The 17,551-nt window shown below is 34.1% G+C and overlaps 1 protein-coding gene across 1 annotated transcript; it reads right to left on the minus strand.

The window, feature by feature from the left end:
* Nucleotides 1-9,872: 9,872 nt before the first annotated feature.
* Nucleotides 9,873-17,026, minus strand: LOC123677198. Its single transcript, XM_045613768.1, has 5 exons — nucleotides 16,746-17,026; nucleotides 16,614-16,667; nucleotides 15,605-15,670; nucleotides 15,285-15,552; nucleotides 9,873-10,182 (listed from the first exon to the last, which is right to left on the minus strand). The coding sequence occupies exons 1-5, from the start codon at nucleotides 16,823-16,825 to the stop codon at nucleotides 9,931-9,933; spliced, it is 720 nt and encodes a 239-aa protein (XP_045469724.1). The 5' UTR covers nucleotides 16,826-17,026; the 3' UTR covers nucleotides 9,873-9,930.
* Nucleotides 17,027-17,551: the final 525 nt, after the last annotated feature.

Here is a 17,551-nt window from a genome sequence, read left to right on the forward strand (position 1 = left end):
AATTTATATCTAGGTTTCTGGTATTATAACTACTGGGATTTTCAACTGAGAATTTATGCTTATTCCTATATAAAAACATCAAACATTCAAACAAGTATAAACCACATACCGTAAAAATATTCTTCATTTTAAATTTTCCCCTACATGAATCTCTATAACCCATTTTACAAATAATACGTATCGCTCTTTTCTGAATTAAAAATATCTTTTCTAAATTTTCATTATTTCCCCAAAAAATAATACCATACTTGAGAGTGCTTTCAAAATTTCCAAAATATATAATTCTCAAGGTATTCTCACTCATATACTCTGTAATTGATCTAAGTGCAAAACAAATTTTACTTAATCTTTTACAAATAATTTCCGTATGCTGGCGCCAGTTCAAGAATCGATCAATATATATGCCAAGGAACTTTACTGACTCAGATATTTTGAAATTAAATTGTGACAAAGCAATATTATCTGACTTTTCTTTTTTTGATCTATTTGTATCAAATAGCAGGACTTTTGATTTATTTTCATTTAATATTAGATTATTTTGATCGAACCATGCTTTTGACTTTACAAAAATGTGACTTGCTCTTCTTGTCAGCTCTTCAAAATCTTCTGCACCAGTAAGTAAATTTGTGTCGTCGACGAAATTGACAATATTTCCTTCACTATTTTGAATTATGTTTCCCAAGTCATTCAGGTAAATTATGAAAAGTAATGTTCCAATGACGCTTCCTTGATCTATTCCTATCGTTCTTGTTAGTATTTTTGATTTGCTGGTAATATTGTCTTTTGTGACGGTTACTCTTTGTTTTCTGTAAGACATGTAGGATTTCAGCCAATCATTTGCATTTCCTCGTACACCATAAAATTCCAATTTTTTAAGCAAATATTCCATATTTAATGAATCATAGGCCTTGGAAATGTCCAAGAATATTCCCAATGCCATTTTTTTGTCTTCGAGTAATTCCAAGATGTACTGTACAAACTGAAAGATGGCTGTTTGTGTCGATCGTCCATGTAGATATCCGTGTTGAGTGTGATTGAATAGGTCTTCTTCATTGAAAAAATTTATGATTCTTGCAGACACCAGCATTTCAAAAACTCTAGAGAAAGCTGGTAGTAGACTAATGGGCCGGTAGTTGCTTAAAATTTCTGGATGACCTTCTTTGAAGATGGGTTTTATTAATGCCATCTTTAGACTCTCAGGAAAAATACCATATTTGAATGAGTTGTTTAATAATAGACCCCTGGAAGAGCGGCTTTCCAGTGGTCTCGGAGATATATGATAATGATAAATTCTAAGAGGATTTGATGTGGATACGGCCTCGATTTAATGACGGGTCTTCTTCTGATGATTCTCTATATATTTGGAGGAAAAAATTAGTTTCTAGGGAATTAGAGTCAAATGTTATTTTATGAAAATAAACTGAGAAAAGGAACAAAACTTAAAAAACGTATTAAAATTTCCCCAAATTTATTTAAACAATAGGATAATAAAATATGAATGTACTTAAATATGAATTAGGAAGAATTTTTGATAATGAAGTTTCCTTTGCTATTCCTGGAAGCTAGGCTGATCCATCTAGAATTCTGCTGATTGCTTCCTTATTGCTGATTTCACTTGAATCCGTATAATTTCTTTCAGTTCACTTCACTACTGCGCGCGAATTCCAAGCTAGCCCAATCCATTTACAAGAGATAACCTGACAACAGTAAAATAATAAATTTTTAAATTTTACTATTTTCAACCTTATAATTCCCAACCAACAGGAATTTCGACTTCCCAAAAAGAATTGTTCTGACCTAAGCTATGCTTTCACAGACGAGGCTACTGGCAACTCTTTCTATAGGAGTCCTAATTGATACTGTCGTTTTTTTCGAATCCACTGAAAATCTCCCTTCCCGAGTCTCTGTTGTGGTAGGTACTTCTAATTTGCCAACATTTAACCCATAACTATATCCTGAGTTTAATCATTAGTCAACAAAAATTAATACGTTGCAATTTTTAGAAAAATTTTTTGTAATATGTACATATTTTGAATATTCTCAGAAATTTACGATTTATCACACTTCCTACCCCGGAATTTCAAATTTCATTATTCAAAATAAATAAGCTGCAAACAGAAAATCATGAGGATATCCCGGCCTTGCTTCCATGTAGACGGCCAAACCGAATATTCACGGTTCCAAGGCCATGCTCAGTATTTGTTAGGACCAGCACGGCGTAGTGTATTATGAGTTGTTAAAACCAATTGAAACACTCACTGGCGATCGTTATTGAATGCAATTAATGCGTTGGAGCCGAGTATTGAAAGACAAACTACGGCAATACAACGAGAGACATGATAAAGTGATTTTACAGCATGACATTGCTCGGTCCCATGTTGCGAAAGTGGTCAAGACATACTTGGAAACGTTGAAAGTCCTACCCCACACGCCGTATTCTCCAGACGTTGCTTCCTCGGACTATCACTTTTTTTCGATCAATTGCATACAGCCTGGTTGACCAGCACTTCCGGTCTTATGAAGAATCAAAAAATTGCATCGTTTCATGGATCGCTTCAAAAGATGACCAGTTTTTTCAACGCAGGATTCGTATGCTGTCTGCAAGATGGGAGAAAGTAGTGGTCGGCGATGTACAGGATGGGCAAATTTCGATGTTTTAGCACTACAACTTTTAAACCAGAGGAGAATAACAAAATCTGTTACCCCATTCTCGGTCTCTTTTTCTGAGAAACTAACAAGGGCAGTATTCATTTTTGGCCACCTTCTTTTGTTTTCGAGTTATAAGCGAAAATTGGAAAAACGGCGATATCGAAAAACATTTATATCTCCGCTAATACTGATGATAGAGCACTGAAATTAAAACATTATACAGGCACTTTTTTACGTTGAATCCAGTGGCGTGCTTGTCTCTTCAAAAGGGTCTTCAATTACGAAGCTATGACCCAAAGTTATGTTTTTTCAAACGGGAACACTATATTTCTGTGTCATTTTTCGAAAGCTTATTTTTTCCTGATTTCAAAAATATATAACATCGTATGGTTTGTATAGGAATAAATAGCAGAAAATGGTCGAAAACCATTTTTTACCTAATAGTCTCAATATTTCTATGGTTTCAACTGTTGATGAGCACAGAAAATTTGAGCTTTCTATAATTCTATAATTTCTACAAAATTCGAATCTAGATATATTTTATATCTCTAGATATATCTCTAAATTGATTTAGAAATAACGAAAAGATCTACAAGATCGAATGTTTTAATCGAAAGAGTTGTAATGAGATGGATGTATCAGAAGATTATTTTCATAGGTCTCCAGAATGAATACGCACAAGTACCAATCCATTTTAAATAGCATATGGAACAAAGCATTATATGATTGAACTCAACAATTCAATTACGAAGGGAACAAGCAAGAAATAATATTTAACCTAATAATGACCACAATTGCACAATGCACAGTCGACACATCTTCTCGATATTTAGCACCGAATGCCATAATGAATATTTGAAACTGTGTAAAAGGAACCTAGGAAATTTTCTCCGTGTTCATTTATATTTTCGAAACTATTTTTATAAAATATATCTAGATTCGAATTTTGTAGAAATTAGTGAAAAGTATAGAAATAATCAGATTGATGGAAGGACACTGCTTTTATTATAGAAATCTCGAATTTTCTGTGCTCCTCAACAGTTGAAACCATAGAAATATTGAGACTCTTAGGTAAAAAAATGGTTTTCGACCATTTTCTGCTATTTATTCCAATACAAACCATACGATGTTATATATTTTTGAAATCAGGGAAAAATGAGCTTTCGAAAAATGGCACAGAAATCTAGTGTTTCCATTTGAAAAAACATAACTTTGTATCATAGCTTCGTAATTGAAGACCCTTCTGAAAAGACAAGCCCGCCACTGGATTCAACGTAAAAAAGTGCCTGAATAATGTTTCAATTTCAGAGCTCTATCATCAGTATTAGCGGAGATATAAAAGTTTTTCGATATCGCCATTTTTCCAATTTTCGCTCATAACTCGAAAACAAAAGAAGGTGGCCAAAAATGTTAGTTTCTCAGAAAAAGAGACCGAGAATGGGGTATCAGATTTTGTCTATCTCTTCTGGTTTAAAAGTTGTATGACCAGTTTCTCACAATAATGCCTCGAATTTCGGGAAAAAGAGGCGGAAGCAAAGTTGTACGCCTATGTAGTAACGTTGAGACAAAACTTCTATGGACGAAAGTTCAGTGGCTGTACGTTCAATTAACTTCTATTACAAGAACTGTATAGTGTGAATAAACCAATAAACCATATTTGAGATACCTGACGGCCTTTATGTCACCAATAGACAACAATAAAAACCATACATTTATAATTATTAGAGCGGGGGCCATAAAGCTTCTGCCGTATTTCGATCGACATTGTTTTTGTCTCACCATTCTCCCCTATTTATAGCTCTGTAAAGATAGAGCTATAGACATGGCATTCTCCTTTCCACTTATTTATGTAATGGCTGGTTTTTCCCCTTCTTCTTTTGTTTTGGAGTGTATAATTAATATAACTTAATGCTTTTTCGCCACCTAGTGCTTACCATCCTAATTATATGCCCATACCATATCAGTTATCTCAATTCTACTCTTTCAGAAGTAGTATATTCTTTTTGTCCTCTTTCTAATCTCTTTATTCGGAAAGGCTATAGTAAAGGGTAATAAAACTTTACAATTCAAAATTATTCGGTCGATTGGTTATTGAACTGTGAAATTTAACTCAGATGAACATCACCCTGTATATCCCAAACGAAGACACTCAGGAGATTGAAACCTCTTGATACGAGTCCTCCATGATCACCTTCCTTCATGGTATCCGTTTGTCGCATTCTTCCCGGGACACCCCCTGTATATAAATTCAAATCCATCACTACTAACCTGCTATCCAAGAGTGAAAATCATCTGTATTCAAGACGATCAAGGAGCAACTGGCGTATCCACCAAGGAGCAACACCACCAGGTTCGAACAAACAACTGTCAGACTACCACTTCTTGACTCATTAATGAAACCAAGTATACCACAGATGTGGAAAATGATAAACACGATAATAAAAGCGTATCTGTTCCATTTGAATCTTGAGTTAGACTGATCGGTCCAGATACCAAATCTATGGCAAGCCTGCTTGATCTGCCGGAACTCCACAGATGATTCTTGTTGGTGCATGATGACGGCTAAAGAGGATGAAGGTGCTTGATGGATCCCTTTATAAGTTGAAAATTGATGTCAATAATTCAGTATTTGTGAGTTCCAAAGATGATCACGGATTTATTATTTGCCGTCTATAATTTTATACCTTGAATAATGACGCATTTAGGGGTTAGTTTTTCGAGAGACAACTTGACGAAGTCCTTATTATAGATTTATTACAGTGAATTAGATCGTTATTGGGAAGTTTTGAGCGATGCATATTAAATTATAGAAAATTAAGGTGAAAACAATCACGAATCCTTTTGATAGACTTTTTTATGTGAGATTTCTTTATTGACGCTTGAAAAATAAATCATTACATTGAAGTAATTCAAAATTTTATGCGAAATTTCATATTCTACACACTTTTGACTATTGGCCTATAGCACCACATTCATTAATGGAAAATATTTTTCTACTCAATAATCTTTCTTACCCCCTAACCGCTTCAGAGAAGGTATACTTATCCGCACTATTTTTTAAGAGTTCAAGTCGTTGAAGCCAATAATTTTACTACACCAATATTTCAAGAATATTCGTTCATTGAAGAAAATGCAAAAAAAAAATGAATCATTCCTCTTGAATACATAATAGTTCAAGAAAATTCTCCTTGAAGTTTTCAAAAATTTTATTTCCTCCTTAATCTTAATACCTACAGAATTACTCTTCTTTCTGTGTATCAACATTCCATTATTTGAAGCAATTATAGTATATAGCATTCAAATTCAAACATATACCTATAGATTTTCGGTTCTCTTATTTCCCAGTTCTTCAATAGGACTTCAAACAAAGATTTTCCTAACTTTCTCACTGAGCAAAATGCATATGTGCTATAGTTGTTGACTGTAATTTGTCTTTTACTTTTTAGAGGAAAATTACGGGGATATTCCGGCCATGCTTCAATGTAGACGGCCAAACCGAATATTCACGGTTCCAAGGTCATGCTCAATTGTACTTGATTTTTACAGGATTTTAGGTAAGTGGGTTATCCAAAACTAAATCCAACTAATGCCAACGTTTCGCGGATATATTTCCACTTCTTCAGCGCAAAGTTGAAACCTATGTTTTCCACATAAAAGATCTTAACATGAGCTTGTTGAGCAAATTGAAACAGAAATAAACATCAATTAGGAGAATTTTTTCGTGATCTTCCATGAAATCCATGATCCATGTTTATTTCTGTTTCAATTTGCTCAACAAGCTCTTGTTTAGATCTTTTATGTGGAAAACATAAGTTTCAACTTTGCCCTGAAGAAGTGGAAATATATCCGCGAAACGTTGGCATTAGTTGGATTTAGTTTTGGATAACCCACTTTCCTAAAATCCTATGAAAATCAAGTACAATATGACCTCATAAGGAAATGAATCTTTAGACCATGTCATGCTCAATATTTGTTAGGACCAGCTCGGCGTAGTGTATGATGAGTTGTTAAAACCGACTGAAACAATCAAAGGCGATCGTTATCGAACGCAATTAATGCGTTTGAGCCCAGCATTCAAAGACAAACGGCCGTAATACAATGAGAGACATGATGAAGTGATTTTACAGCATGACAATGCTAGACCCTATGTTGCAAAAATGGTCCTAACATACTTGGAATCCCTGAAATGAGAAGCTCTACCCCACCCCCACCCGCCGTTTTCTCCAGACGTTGCGCCCTCGGACTATCACTTGTTTAGGTCAATGGCACACGGCCTGGCTGCCAACACTTCCGGTCTCATGAAGAAGAAAAAAATTGGATCGATTCGTGAATCACTAAAAAGATTACCAGTTTTTTAAACGTATTTTTCCTACGCTGCCCGAAAGATGGGTGAAAGTAGTGGTCAGCGTTGGACAATATTTTGAATCATGAATGCATAACCAGTTTTTTACAATAGAGCCTCGAATTTCGGAAAAAAAAAACGGCGGAAGCAAAGTTGTACGCCTATGTTCAAATTTTATTTTTCTTACTCCAGATTGAAGCTATTCCTCATTTTCATAATTTCCAGTCATGAACGTAACTTTATCTTCATGTTCTGTTACGTTCGTCTGTTTCTTCTCTTTTCCTTTTTCCCCTGGACAATGTTTTCCCATATGTCCAACCTCATGACAAAAGTGAACACGAAATGGAAAGTTTTCTGAGTTTACATTCGATTTTCCTACCATTTCCGTTCATTTTTTGTTTTTTCCTCCTCGAAAAGCTCATTGTTCTCAGTTCCTTCTTTATCTTCTGTTTTGCTTCCTTCATTAATACCTTGTTCTTGGCGAAATTAATTGTTACTTTAATTTCATCCTGGCAGAACATGATGTCAAAAGCAGTTGTGAGCAAGCGTTGCTGTAACAATTGACATTGTCTCTTATTTCACAAACCTCTGTTGCGATACCTTTCTTCACATATGTTCCTCGCAATGGTTCCATGATATTCTTTGAAGTATTTTTGGTTTTTACCATGTCTAGCAAATTGCCTGGTAGCCACTGAAACTATAATATTTCGAGCTTTAGCGTCGTTCTTCATAAAGACAGCAAGTTTTGCATAATCAGATGGAGGTTCTTCTGTTAGAACTTGCAATACCTCAGCTTGTTCCTGCGCCAACTCCATACGAAATTCCCAATTCGAGTATCCTGTTCCGTCGAATGGTTTCTTAATTTCGAGTTGGTTGTTTCCAGCTATGCTTTTTTGTAAATTTATACTTCCTTCTTATATCTTTACAATTTCGTTTTTATTGGATAGTTTAAGTAAATTCTCCTTGAAGTTTTCAACAATTTTATTTCCTTCTCAATTTTAATACAAAATGCACACATCAACTAACCTAATACAATTACCACAGATTACAGATAATATAGATAGAACATTCGCCTTCCCCCACTCGAAATTGAGTTTTAGTTCAGGAACCGGTTGATTGGTACCACTGTGGGCGCTGTTCACAGATTACAGATACCAATCTGTGGTCATTTGTTAACGTTTGGTTTGCTGTCAGAGCCCAAATGTATCATGCAATAACCGCCTTGAAAATCCAGGTCCGGGTTAACAAAAAATTATGAATCGTTTGAATCCTCGTAACAACCCCTGTACATCGGAACATTTGAAAATCTGTTTTAATATTCGGAAACACAACTAAAAACTAAACTGAGAACTGTACTTCAAATTTTCGCGCAGACAGTGTTACTGCACAAATTTTAAACGTAAAATTGAAGTTTTCAAGAACTTGGATGCCTGAAAGTGGTTTGAAGTGACTTTTAATAATGTATTATCAAAAATATTGAATCCATAATTATTTCAAGATTACTTTGTAATTCATTTTTACGTTGGTTTTCCTTTTTATAGCTGTATATCATTTCAGTTTTTATTTTTGAGTAGGTAACTCTATCAGTCTCTCGTCGTTTCTCATTACTGCACAAATTTTCAACGAAAACGTGAATTTTTTAAGAATTTGTTTGCTGGAAGTAGTTTAAAGTAACTTTTAGTGATTTATCTATGAGTTAGTTATTGAGATCATATTCCTCTTTTGTGTGTGAAGTCTATTGTTTCTTTCAGCAGAGCTTTTCACTACTGCGAATAATCATAAAATTACGTATTCAATCAAGTAGGTTGACAACCATCACTTTGACAGAGGACCATTGTTGTTTAGAATAATTCAGATTAATTAATTATGTTGTTATTATATTTTTATGTTCATAATTGTTTGAAAATATTCGATATCAACCTAATGCAACTCAATTCTCAATAAATAGAAACTGAAATAGTATACAGCTATAAAAAAGAGAAGCAATGTGAAAATGAATTACAAAGTAATCTTGAAATAATTATGGATTCAATATTTTTGATAATTCATTGTTAAAAGTCACTTCAAACCACTTTCAGGTATCCAAGTTCTTAAAAACTTCCCTTTTACGTTGAAAATTTGTGCAGTAAAACTGTCTGCACGAAAATTTGAAGTACACGTCTCAGTTTAGTTTTTAGTGGTGTTTCCGAATATTAAAACAGATTTTGAAAATTCCGATGTGTTGTTACGAGGATTCAAACGATCCATAATTTTTTGTTAACCCGGATCTAGATTTTCAAGGCGGTTATTGCATGATACGTTTGGACTCTCAATTGGGAACATATTTGCCAAATATCAAGAAAATATACCGGGTGGTTCGTTGATATGGCCTCAGAAAGAAACGGGCAAAATTCATAAAACAGCCTGTATCTCGGCTACGAGGACAATAAGACCCAATAAATGGGGTATCTCCAGAACCGCCTTGGTGCCACCTATGCACCTGTGAAGTATTTCCGTTTTCCAATGAAACACCCTGTATACCTATGTTATTCTTCTCTTGGAGGGATCACGAGTTTTTCGTGTTTTTTTCTTCAAATTATATTTTATATGCGAGTTCTGTAAACAATTCAAAAATTAACGCCAGGATACCGTAAACAAAAATCTTATTCAGTGCGATAGAAGTGAAATAGAGCAACCCGTCTTCGCTTCTTCTCTTTTTCAATTTATGCTCCAAGGCTTGATGAACCATCCGATAGATTCGCATTGATTTTCCAAACGATTTTCGAATTTCAAACTGATCAAAACTTAATATGGAAACTCACTCAAATCATTGTTAACTGATCTACTCAATTCAATTAAGCTTGAAACTGGTAATCTATTTCTGAACGAAATGAGAAATATCGATATTTAAAATAATTTATTTGTATGGTACATAAAAAATATAGACAACAATTTAAAATTCATATGACTTTTTCAAAACAATTCATAATCTGTCGCTGCAAATTTTTGCGTTCATAATAAGGTAACGCACGAAGTTTCTCAGCAATATATTTGCCAAATAGATCACAATCATTCAAATCATCATTCTGTAGAAAATTGCTAGTGTCAACCTCATCTCTCGGTATCGACGAAAGAGATGATGCTTGCACAAATTCTGTGTGCGATTCCTGGAGCTCAATATCTTCCTCTTTCATATTCTCTATTCTTGGATCCTAAAACAAAACTTATTGAGGACAAGTAGATTAACTTTGCGATAAAGTTAAAATAATTCTATAACAGGAATTTGCGGAGCATTTGTTGTAATGTTCCATTAATTTTGTAGAGCGCCTATAGTAGAATATGATCACATCATCAAAACCATAGAAAAGTTAAGAAAAATATCGAAAAAGAAATATCCAATATTCAGAAGGTGGATTCAGGAGATTTTGAGCGTTCGTTCATTTATTTTGTGCCCTTGAAGACCACAGAACTGTATTTAAGTATATGGTTGGCACCTATTGCACGTCACTAGTTTCCTCATTTTTTGAGTCGAGTTGCTTCCCTTTCAATTCTTCTGACAACCTCACAAAATATAATCAATGGCTATGTGAAAAACACAGAAAAATGTTAAGAATCTTTTCTTTTTTGCGGAAAAATGTGAAAACTCATCAAGTTCGCCAAATTCCTTGATGGTTGATTTGCTAAATTTTTCGGAAATTAATAATGAGTGATGACAATTTGAAATAACATTGTAATGATTCAAAAATAATATTACCAGATGATGAAGAAAAGGACAATTGAATTGTACGATGAAATCAAAAATTTTTTTGAAAACGCATGACAAAAATTCACTGAATATTCTACATCACATACATAAAATTCAATTGATTCAATATTTCCCAACCTGATTATGGCTAATTGATAAATTGAAATAAATGATAATTCTATTAACTCTACCCGCATCGGTTGCCAGCGAAGAAAGTTCTTGTAGTGATCTTGTAATGTTTCCGTCGTATTCACTTTGAATGTCCATTTCTTGAAGTATTCCATCAATTTATATAGTATATCTATAACTGTCTAGTATGATTTCCGTATTCTACTGTGATAGTAAATAGCGGTGTAATCTGCAAACTGTGCTATCTTGTATCTATTCATTTCCGGTATGTCCGCCATATATAAGTTGAACAACAGCGGTCCTATCAACGATCCATGGGGAATTCCGGCTTCAATTTCTCTAATCCTCGACCTGGTACTATCGTTATTCTCAAAATTTTGTATTTTCCCTCGTATGTTTGATTGCATGTTATCAAATGCTTTTCTATGTCCTGAAATATTGCACCAATATCTGTAAATAGGTTCATTTGCTCCTTAATGTTTTCTGTAAGTCGTACCCTCTTTGCGAAACCCAAACTGGAGATCTGGAACTATTTATCTTTTCTTCTACGAAATCTGATGATCTTCTGTGAATTGCATTTTCTATCACTTTACTCATTGCCGATAATAGACTTATGGCTCGATAATTTGTTGAATCTGTTCTGTCTTTTCCTTTCTTCCAAATCAAGATTGTAATCGCCGTTTTCCATTTGTTTGAACAATATCCTGTTTTAAGTATGTATCTGGCTATTTCAACGATTTCATCTCGAGATGTCCTGGTAACTTTTTAATTGTTTGATTTTGTATTTCGTCTATTTCGGTTGCTTTTCTATTTTTCAATGTTCTGAGGTCTTCTTCAATTTCTTCTTTAGTCACTTCTTTCGGATCTTCTTTTATTTCATTGTGATAATTTTCTGCTAAATTCCCATGTATTTCAACTGATTGGTTGAATTGGTCGTCGTTGAGTTTTGGATTCGGCTCAAATTGATTTTCTAGTAATTCTGCAATAATTTTTGTCTTTTCTTCAGCTCCTTGATTTCCCTTCTTCAGCTTTGGTACCTTCGCTTTCATTTTTCGTCCAGTTAATGCCGTCATTATCCAGAGTGATTAGTCTTTCGTATCAAGTTCTTCTAGTTTCTCGCCCGTCATCGTTGAACAAATATCTGACTCTGTTTTTACCTCGTTGGTCAATTTATTCAGTATAGTTTAGTGCGTCTATACTGTTTCTTCGCCTTTTTCGTTTCCTCTAACAATATTCTCACGTCTAGAGGCAGCAGACTCTTCTTCCTTCTTCGGTATTCTTCAGATCTAAGTGGATTGTACTTAATCTTCGATTATTATTTCTTCTGAATCCTCGATTGCTTCATCTAACGGTTCTACGTTTACATTTTTTGTTTGAAAAATTTCTTAGAATTTTACCCAATTCATTGATTTTCGCTACCCACGGAGCGAAAATCAATTCGTTAGACCGTTAGACGAAGCAATCGAGGATTCAGAAGAAATAATAATCGAAGCTAAAGTACAATCCATTTAGATCAAAAGAATACTGTTTGTTTCAATTTCTAATGTCAAAATCTCTGGGCTGTGATCCGATGAGAGATCCATCTTGGTTTCTATTTCATATTTCGCTGATACATATTTCATTGATTCTATGTCCAATTTCGTTTCGTACCTATGGTTTCGAGGATATGAGTGGTATTTTCTGGACCTAGTACTGACAGATTATATTTGTCTGCTATAATTCTCTGTTTATTTCCATGGAGATTTGTTTTTTCGCTATTGCAATCAGGATGGTTTGCATTTAAGTCTTCTGCAATTATAGAAGGTTTTTTATTTCGAAAGAAATTGTCTATATCGGCTTCTTCTAACCCATTGCTTGGGGGTCAGTATACAGAGTATATATTTATTTCAACTGATCTCGTTTTAACACTAACACCTTTATTATATATAATATACACTTCCTATTTTCACTAGGACAGATGTACCTCTCCCTCTTCCTTGTTCTCTTTTTTCTATACACCTCATAATTTCTTATTTCAGTTCTTTGGTAGGCTTCAAATATATTTCTCCCAAGAGAAGAATATCGATTTTGTTTTCTTCCAACAAAGAGTTAATTCTTGTCATTTTTGGATATACATATATATGTAAATACTTTTTTGAGATACAGCAATACAAAAAATCATGAACTTCGAACAATAAAGCATGTGTAGATAAAATTTCTGTATTAGCAGGGGTAATGTTTTTTTTGGATGACTGAATTTGCGTTCCAGACGCAATTGTAAATCTCTTATTTTCCACATGTTTCATTTTTCTCGGAAAGTTTAATCAATTTTCATGTTCTTCTAAGAAGGCAATATTTTCTTTCATTGCCGCATTGGTAGCGCAATATTTAAGTCATTCATCCTAGAATGGCTGCTAGGTTTTCATATTTTTAATCGATTTTTTGGCATCTTTTAGTTGATTCTTTGCCTTCGCCTTTTCGGCTGCCAAATTTTTTCTACATATTTTCAATGATTTTAGTCCAAGCAATGTCATTAGGTAGTGGAGCATCCTTGTATTTGGATTTTTGATTGTTTGGATTATTCTTATATATGTCGATAGATGGTCGCTTCCATAGTTTGCAGATTTCGGTTTTGTCGTTGGTTTCGAACACTCCGCTGTCACGTGTCCTTCTCCGCACTTTATGCATTTGTAGGGTGCATGGCAAAATCTTTGAGAAGCGTACAATTGACATCGGTAGCACTGAATTACTTCCTCCTACCTTATCCATAGTTTAGACTCTCTACTTGTATTGAAATTCCGTAGCATTCTTTCAATTTTGTGAATATTCCTTTATACGTTTTGTTAATTTTGACAAGCACGAGAGGAACGAGATGTCCCTCTGTTACTTTTCATTCTCGTAATCTCCGTCACCCTGATTAAACAAGTCATTCTTTTTTTCTTTCTCGCTGGGTTCCCTTAGTACACCACGCAACACAACTCTTTGTTTCTCTTCACTTTTCATTCCAAAAGTGTGGGGTTCTTCGTCTTTTCCTTTTAGGATATTATAAAGTGCCCTGTAATCATTTACGCTCTTGGGTTTAATTTGTACTCCTTGGAAAACTAGTTTAACTTTGTTGCATTTTACCTGTTTTTCCATAATCTTCTTGTTGACGTGATTTTATCTATTTTTGTTTCTCAAAATCAACTGTGCGATTCTTTCGCTTTTCACAGTTTTTGTTTTCTTTTCATTTCAAATTGTATTTTTCGATTGTACCAGTGTTTTATTATCACTTGTATTATTTGCCTTCTCTCTTTTGTCCATCTTCGTTCCTTCGGTAATTTTTTCAATTGCTTTGTGGATTTCCATCTCATCTTCACTTAGTATCTCGAAGCAGTTTGAAGTTTTCACTGCTTCTATCTTTTTTTCTTGGGGGGTTTAGGGGTTGTCTTTTTGGGTTTTTTGAAGGCTGGTTCGCAATAACTCCTTCGGATTCATTTTTATTTTTCCTTTCGTTATTATCTTCTTTCCTCACACATCTTTAATTGCGCATATATGTCTTCTAATGCAACTTTGTTCTTGAGCAGATTACTACTCAGAAATATAAACTCTCGTATAACAGATAATGATAGGTCATTACCACTAATCACCTCTCTTTCACTTTGGAGAAGGGGCTCAAACGGTTATGCGCACTAGTCACTACGTCTTACCTTCACGAGTACGATTTTCATCGAAAAATAATCTTCAGGAGGCCCATTTTCCCCTCAGAGGCTACGTAAGCAAAATTATCACATTTGAGGCTCAAAAAAATCCAAGAATGAGTGTCTCTATATCCTAAACATATCACTGTTTGGTGAGGTTTTCGGGTTGGGCCTTATTTATTGGACAATGTTACTGGGGCAAATGTTACGTTGAATGAATTGGTGATCACAAGTGGCCTCTTCGATCTTGTGATTTGAAATCTATGAAATATTTTCTTTGTGGCAACATAGAAGGTGAGCTCTATGTCAATACTCCATAATCGATTCTAGACTCCAAAGATGGAATTCGTTATACATATATACGCGGCAATTTGGCTGATATAATTTTCCATCGTTAATGGCATATCTTTCTCTTATGTCACAATAAAATGACGTCCAATAATTTCCCTTGAAATTTACTTTTTTTTTACTCTTTACTTGTTCTTCTTTTGCACTAGTTGACGATTTTTGTTATGGGTACGAGTTTATTCTTCGTATTGATGATATGACAGATTTATCTCGTTCGTTCTCTTTCTCGACGTACTCAAAATGTCTACGTCATCTTTGGTCACCTCTAGTACCTATACACGTCCTTTCTAGGTATAAGAAATAGGCAATATTTTGTCTTAGGTAAGCCATTCATGGCTCTTTACTCAATTATTCAACATAAAATTCGGTTTTGCCTTTTGTCCAGTACTAATCACTTCACTTTTTATAATAAGATAAATAGAGAAATACCTACCTGTTGATTATTTGGATCAGTGTTGATTACAGAGGCTTTTTCACAATTGTCACAATAGAAATGTATCAAAGAATTCGATTCAAATTTTGTTTCTCTTACAAAACCCATCTTCCCCATCTTACATATTTCTCCATGCCTAGAAATTTTATCATACTCATTGTGGAGAACGTGGCCCAAGTTAACGATGCGGCGACAGTTCAACAAATCTTTGATTGATTCATCAGTCTTGTCAACCCCTATTTCTAATTCAAGGGAATTTTCTCTACATCTGAAATGAAATATTTCTCATTCTTTTCTATAGATGACATATAATTACTTACTCATATTCTTGCAGTTGTTGAAAGGGTTGACTAAAATTTTGAGTTTCATTTTGAACAGCTAATGCTCTGAAAAGGGTAAAATGAAATCAATATTATGATTATTTGAATGATTGCTATCTGAAGTTTCAACATCGATATTCATAATACATAGTACATAATTTTTTGTTTTCTATTGGTTGATTTATTGATATTTCGAGCATATTTCCAAACTTAATATTATGTGTATTCATTTCTTGAATACATTATAAAATATGATATTTCAATTGAGTGTGTTGGATTCTTCAAGCTAAAGCTTCAATTTCGCTAGATGGGGCCACGATACAGTTACGTCTATTATAATTGAGACCACCCGAAAATCAGATGTAATATTATAACTTGAACGCCCATAAAGGTAAAGCACCGCCTGTTCAGCATTTATGACCCCCCATAAAACTGTCTCGATAGAATTTTACAGTGTATATTTGTGTTTCTGGAGACATTGAGGACGATTTAGAAGATTCTAAGCAAATAATATTTGCCTGCTAAAAATATTATGAAGATTGAAATGTACTTAAATAATTTGTATATATTCTTTATAAATATAAAAAAGTATTTGATAACTTCTCTAACTAACTAAAAATAAATAGATCAAAATATTTGCTGTATCTCATAAACGAGTTAAAAGTTGTTAGATTTCAAAAACAACCTATATAGGTATTTTGACCAAAAATAGTCACACAGAAAATATAACGGTAGATTAGAGAACAAAGGTCAGCTGTGAGTTTCTGGATAAAAAAATTTATAATGTGCTTTTTCACATCATCAATGGATACATTTTAAGTCACCGCATTCTGTTTCAAACACTTATTAGGTATTATAATTTTTTTTCAACTCTTTCCTCATTTTCTCTGCAAATTTCACAATATATTTATTCAAAAAGTTTAAGGGACTGCCTCTCGAACTCTCATTCTTCTTGCTTTCCGGGTCTGTGCCATGATCATAAAAATGTTCCAATAAATAATTCACTTACTCATTTTTTCCAGTTTTTTGTTGTTTTTTGTATCCACTGGCCAATGCTCTTACTCTGAAAAAGGGTAAAATGGAATCCAAATCCTATACATTGATTCATGGAATGGTTTCAAATATAAACCTACATACATACCTTGCTATTTGCAGGTTCCGCATTAGTTTTGATCTTGCTGTTTTTTTGAGCACTCTTGTTTGATTAGGGCGCTTCGCCATAATTGAGATACAAAATTATAATAATATAACAAATGTCACCACAAATAACTGCACTGTTAGTCACACGTTTTTCGAATATTTTTCTTTCACTCATTCGAATATATAGGAACACAGCAGGTAGAAAATATACTAATTACAAGTAGTTATAGCTCAGTTTCTGGACCAGATAGGATCATAACCTCACTTTCTGGTTTGAGTGCTTGGAACATCGACCTATTATAACATATTATTATAGGTCTATGGCTTGGAAAGATGACGCCATGACAGTTGAGAAATAGGAATCTTTTCTATTATAGCGCCATCTAGTATGGCAGGTAGTGTGAATTTCAACAGTTTGCTTCACAATGAAGCACCATCTAGTATTGCGATATGATTTTGAGGAAAAAAGCGTTGAACCATAGTATAAGGAAAGGATAGTAAGCCAACCGCCGTTTGACGGCAAGGAGCTGGTCACTTGGAGTCGCTTCTGTAGTTGGAACCAATGTTTTACGGGTTGCATATATCGAACACTATTGACTACCCAAAGTGGAGAAGTAACTCGATAATAGATGGCGCTGAATCATGAGCTATAGATGGCGCAGAAATAATACGAAAATTCATTCAGTGGCGTGGTTGAAAAGGGGTCGCATAACATTGCCAACAATTTTTATGTTATTATTAAGTTACCACTACATTTGAATATTCGAATATTCATTGAATATTTATTCGAATAATTGCGTTTTGCAT

Source organism: Harmonia axyridis, chromosome 3, assembly GCF_914767665.1.
Source record: "Harmonia axyridis chromosome 3, icHarAxyr1.1, whole genome shotgun sequence".
Taxonomy (NCBI): Eukaryota; Metazoa; Arthropoda; class Insecta; order Coleoptera; family Coccinellidae; genus Harmonia; species Harmonia axyridis.

Bases quoted from the DNA above. Each gene is read 5' to 3' on its own strand.
- LOC123677198 (XM_045613768.1), bottom strand. From the start codon at position 16,825: ATGGCGAAGCGCCCTAATCAAACAAGAGTGCTCAAAAAAACAGCAAGA. The intron at 15,553-15,604 runs GTAAGTAATTAT...ATTTCATTTCAG, and splicing joins CAACAACTGCAAGAATATGA to ATGTAGAGAAAATTCCCTTG. The intron at 10,183-15,284 runs GTAGGTATTTCT...GTTTTGTTTTAG, and splicing joins CTGATCCAAATAATCAACAG to GATCCAAGAATAGAGAATAT.